The 5535-nt window shown below is 37.7% G+C and overlaps 1 protein-coding gene across 1 annotated transcript; it reads left to right on the plus strand.

Moving 5' to 3' along the window:
* The first annotated feature begins 2064 nt into the window (after nucleotides 1-2064).
* LOC146522928 (uncharacterized) lies at nucleotides 2065-4950 on the plus strand. The gene is made up of 3 exons (XM_085142913.1): nucleotides 2065-2189; nucleotides 3730-4089; nucleotides 4439-4950. The coding sequence occupies exons 1-3, from the start codon at nucleotides 2129-2131 to the stop codon at nucleotides 4522-4524; spliced, it is 507 nt and encodes a 168-aa protein (XP_084999039.1). The 5' UTR covers nucleotides 2065-2128; the 3' UTR covers nucleotides 4525-4950.
* Nucleotides 4951-5535: the final 585 nt, after the last annotated feature.

A 5535-nucleotide genomic window follows, 5' to 3' on the forward strand; every position in this document is an offset into this window, starting at 1 on the left:
GTTTTTTTGTTGTATGAAGGGAAAGTAATTCTTACTTGTAAAGTAAGAATTTCATTGCCATGTGTAACCACTTGTGTTTTGTGACATATGACAATAAACTTGTTGAATCTTGAATCAACATCTTCATGGGAAAAACTCATAACCTTGCTCCTTCTTCTTTATTAACATGGGGACTTCTCAGATTTCTTGGATTTTTCCTCACAGCTACTATGAAGTAGCTCCTCACTGAGATAATGTGGCCACATTGAACATTCTCACAGTTATGTGCCAAAAGAACTTCTAAAGACAACAAAGATATAACATTTACAATAAGTAGTCCATCTCTTACTGTGTTTTGTCTGTTGCAGACAATAATCAGTCGTCAATCAGGCTTTTTTTAAACAGCCCCTTTTGAACATTTTTTAAAACAGAGTATTGACTGAACCAATGTGACAAGGTTAATAAAAAGAAAGTTCTTGGTCTCTAACACCTACACAACAAAGTGACGATAAAAAATGTATCGTGGATAAAAACTGTGGTTAATCTCTTGAGTACAGTTTTTATGCTTGAGTGAGTCAGAGGTCATTGTTTCAGTGGTTTAACAAACAAACAACATTCCTCTGAAAATGGTCAGGTACAAGAACAGAAAACTGAGTGAAAAAGCAGCCAACATGTCCAACAAAGCTTTAAAGACCTTTAGAAAGTTTGTAGAACTATTGAACATTAAAAAATAAGTAAAATATAAAATGTCACTTGAAGCAAAATATACAGAACTAAATTATTCTATAACTCATAAAACTAAAAATAAAATTTATTTTACAGTTTTTTCTGAATGCTTAAACCCTAACTGTGATTCTTATAGCACAATTCCTAAAACTATTAACACTTATAGCAAAACCACTCACTGAGTTTGCAAAACTAAAAGCACAAACACTGCTTTGCACTCAGTTTGCAATTTTGTAACACACACTTTGCAAAACTGTAGGCACAACTCACTGCTTACACTCAATTACCAAATTTCCAACACACTCCTAGCAAAATTATACACATGTATGGCTATCATTAACACTATTTTGCCAACTGTCTGGCACACTTTCAGATGTGAAAACTGTTTTAGATAATTAGTCCACTTTGCAATCAGCCTAAGCACTATAAACAGGCCACAGGTAAGCTGTCTATGTGGAGTACAATGGAAGGAGCAGTAAGAGTGAGAAGAGTGAGAATCAGAGGAGGCCGAGGGAGAGGACGTGGAGGTGAAGAAGTTGGAGGAAGAGGACGTGGAGGTGAAGAAGCAAGAGGGTTAGAGGAAGTTAGAGGAAGAGGACAAAGAGGAGCAAGAAGAGGACGAGGAGGGGAAAGAGGAAGGGTAAGAAGAGTAAGAAACAGAATAACTGATGACATCAGGGCTACAATAGTGGACCATGTCATCAACCATGGGATGACCCTGAGGGAAGCTGGCCAACGGGTTCAGCCTAAACTGAGCCGCTACACTGTGGCAAGCATCATTAGGACATTTCGAAATGAGAATCGGTAAGTACTTTGTAGCACTGCCATACTCTAATGAGAAACACAACAGTACCATACATGCAAAAATACTGAAATTGTTACTTTACAGAATTGCTAGACGTCCAGATGTTGGGGGCAGAGGCAGAATGTTCAATTGACATCTGTACACAGAGAAAGCAAAAGCCAGATGTGTTTTGTATTCATACCATCAGTGTGCAGTTGGCGCATTGTGTGCTTAGTAGATGATGGCTTGTGTGTACTGTTTGATACGAAAACACCATTTTTACGAAGGTGTGAAGAGTTAATCTAGCTGGGTTCGCTTTTGCAAGAGAACTACAATGTTTTGATAATTGGGTGACAGGTTTTCTTATTTGTGTGTAGAGTTTTGCAAAAATAGCCAATAGTTACAAAAAATGTGCTTAAGCAATCAGAAAAAACTGTAACTGTTTTCCACCTTCTGCAGCACACCCTCTTCTCCAGTTTGTCTCCTGCTTTACTTCTGCAGACTGACACAGATCCACATTTATACTTGTGTACTGTGGCTGTGGACATTTGTGTGGCATGTTTTTATTATTTCTTTTTTCTTTAGAGTACCAGAGTGCCTGAATGCCTCCCTGTCAAAGCTGGTTGCTGCCGACCCTCCATGGAGGGGTTTCACATTGTTTCTCTTTGGATTTTAATCCTGTGCTTCAGTTTCATTAAAGGTAAATAAATCTGTTTCTATCAGACTGTACTTTGACTTAATTTTGTATTCAACTGGTAAATAATGCTGAGAGATATTTTTCCAATATTCATTTTTAATGTTCACATGGCATTTATTAACCATCCACTTTTCAAAACAACCAAGTTGACACTGTCAGGTTAACAGCTAAGATAAGGCGCAGTCAGGCTGCAGCATAACACACAAGAGAAAATGTCACTTTCCAGTTGCGCTTCCCTGTCGTTTAACAAGAAATATAAAGGTATGTGCCTTTTTTCATGTCAGCTGTGCACCACCTTATTGTTTACATGAGAGGAATTGGAGAATGGCAGATTAACAGTATTTTGTTTCTATCTTCAGGTTTTACACGCTTACATTTACACACGCAGTTACTGTCCCTCTATTTAGAAGGGCAGAGGCGTCATGGTGTAATTATTTTACATGCAGTTTTTTTTTTCCTGTGTAATAATATTCAACATTGCTATCAATACATTTTTCAGAAAATGCCTCTCTGTGCAAAATGGGTTTAAAAACATAAACAACTGTGGGATCCTGTTAGTCCGTGATTTGAAGAGCCCAGCGTTACTCCCGAAGAAGGAAAAACAATTTTGCAGGGGAGACCTACCTCGGCACTTGTGTAGGTGAAACCAAAGGGAAGATTTGCTTCACCGTATTTTCTTTGGCTTAGAATGAAGTTGGTTTGGAAACATATTCAGCGATGCTTCATCTCCTGCTTTGCGTTTGTGTGGGCGCCCCGTGCTTGCAGTGTCCAAGCGTTGTTTTTTTGTTTTTTTCCCCTTTTCATGCCGCACCCCTCCTGCAATGGCTCTGCGCCCCCCCCAGGGGGCGGGCCCCACACTTTGGGAAGGTCTGCACTAAAGAGTTCACAATAAGACCATTAGATGTCAGCAAACACCTCATGACTATGTTAAACACGGCAATAGTTTTTTGTTTCTCCTGCAGGACAATCCTGAAACTGTTTCAGAGTCTGTGTTTCCAAACTGAGCTGATAAATGTTTAAAGTAACATCTGTGTTATTATATGAAGGAAATAATGGGTTTACATTAAACTTTAAGTAACTTCTCAGTTTGTTTAATCAGATTTTCTTGAACTTTAATTTTAATTCAAAGAACAAAATCAAAATAAATGAAGTCAGTTGAAGCTGCCACAGTCTGTCAGGGACTGAATCTGGACTTTTATAGAGGCTGAAATACAGAAACTGATCTCAGAACAATGAGACACAACAATTGTTTTATTTAGTTGATCTTGTTTTAATAAGTAACTAATAATGAACTCCATTAATGGCACGGCCTTAAAGGCGATGGTTGCTGAGGAAAAATCCTTGTTTCCATATTTATCACAGCAGAACTTCATCAGATTATTGTTGTTGATTTTGTAGTTTGTAGATGTGTGTTTGATCTTTTTGAACAAATCAAACAATACAGCAGTGATTTTTGACAGTGTTGTCTCTGACTCACTGTGAAAGGAGTTCTGATGTTGTCTAAAGTTGTGAGTGTGTCTGCTCCTCTCTGTCTCCTCAACAGGATCATTTGTAGTGGATGTGACACAGAGCTCCTATCAGGCAGAGGAGAACCACAACATCACACTGGAGTGGACGTTCACCACCAAACCTGACAAGTCCACCTCAACACTGAAGATCCTCTGTAGCCTGATAAATGATCAAGGATCCTTAACTCTGTGTTATCTGCTTGATGGTGTCGAGTTCTCAGAGGTTCAGGACAAAGAGTTTTCAGGACGAGTCCAGAGTGACAAAGACGCCCTCAGAGAAGGACGAATCAGACTCCAGCTGTCCAGACTCAGGATTGAGGACTCGGGTCTGTACCTGTGTGAGGTGGACACAGGTTATGGCCGCGGCTACAACAGCTGCAGAGTCACCGTCTCTGGTAAGAGGATTCATTTATACACATGTGATCACTGTCAGCTGTTAAAATAGATCAAGGTTGGGTCCAAACATAAAATGATTATTTGTAAATCTAACATTTCATTTTCACAAAAGGCAAAAAAAGAGATAAAGGTTTTGGTTTCTTTGGTTGGTTTCCATCTTCATATAAACAGTTTCTTTAGAAATATCCTGTTTGTGTAATGGAGTCGACACTATTGGGTCCCAGAACATTAAAACATCTGAATTTTCTGTGAGGATCATATATGGCATCAGAGCAACTTGATTCACTGCCAAAATATTATATCAAATTTCAACTGTATATGAAATATTTTTATTTTATTTTATTTCAGAATCAAAGTCTGAGAAAAAAGAAACAAACCGGCAACCTGGAAAATCCCAACCACCAGATCTGAATAAAGAAACCAGTCACAGGTAAAATAAAACACACAAATATATAAAGTATTTAAAGCTCACTTAAATATTAACCCTCTCGAGGCAGGCGTTGCCGATTTGCAACAGTTAAAAACTAACAACCTGATCACCCCACATACATATTTTATGAGTTTGTTTTTTTTTACTCAGAAGTACCACTGCAGGACTTGGTTGTGCATTAGCAACTAAAACTTAATTTGAGCCTGAGAGGGTTAAAATCATTTATTCACTTTTCAGTACAGATAAGGCAGGTGATCTGTGCCAAAATTCAGAGCTGCATTATCTTTTAAAATACATCAAACAGAATAAAATCATCCATAAACTCATCCTGAGCTTCTGATCATCACAAATGTGTAAATCAAGTCTTGTGTTGACTTTTCAAAATAAAACTGATTATCACCTAATTCCACTTCCTGTCTTTAAAATCTGCTCTTTTCATCATTAACACTGAATTATGTTTTTAATGTTGTTGAATTGAATTGAATAGAATTGTTTTTTTAGGGTCTGGAATCATTTTTGCTTCCTATATCTGTGGCTGGCTGATCCTGGGTGGATGTGTGTTTTGTCTGAATTATCTAAAACTAGTAAGTCTTTCAGAGAGAAAATGTATTTTTCTTTAAGTGCTGTAAATATTCAAATATCAGTTTCTGTCTGCATAATTGTTCTCAGTGATATTTACATTTACATTATTACATTATATTAATGTATAACTCAGTGAATCTTTGAATTGTCTTTCAATTTTTAACAGAGGAAAATATTCTCACAAATAACCAGTGAGTTTGGACCTGAGGTCTCGGATCAGCTCCTGTGTGGCCCTGTAGCTCCAACCAGCTCTCATTCTGATCTGTCCCACACTGCTGCTTACTGAACAAGGCAACAAGATGTTCAGTAAGTTGGTGCCAAGAATCAACAGAGGGAACAAACAAAAATAACAGAGAAAATGTTTAGCAAAAGCAAACAACCAACATTTTGTTGATGGTTTGCAGTGATAGGATGGGTATATAAATACTATAAA

Source organism: Neolamprologus multifasciatus, chromosome 3 (assembly GCF_963576455.1).
Source record: "Neolamprologus multifasciatus chromosome 3, fNeoMul1.2, whole genome shotgun sequence".
In the NCBI taxonomy this organism is placed as follows: Eukaryota; Metazoa; Chordata; class Actinopteri; order Cichliformes; family Cichlidae; genus Neolamprologus; species Neolamprologus multifasciatus.

What these genes read in the sequence shown, in the direction of transcription:
- LOC146522928 (XM_085142913.1), top strand. Translation starts at nt 2,129, where the DNA reads ATGGAGGGGTTTCACATTGTTTCTCTTTGGATTTTAATCCTGTGCTTC. An exon ending in GTGCTTCAGTTTCATTAAAG is followed by an intron (nt 2,190 to 3,729) that starts GTAAATAAATCT and finishes TCTCCTCAACAG; the next exon opens with GATCATTTGTAGTGGATGTG. An exon ending in CTGCAGAGTCACCGTCTCTG is followed by an intron (nt 4,090 to 4,438) that starts GTAAGAGGATTC and finishes ATTTTATTTCAG; the next exon opens with AATCAAAGTCTGAGAAAAAA.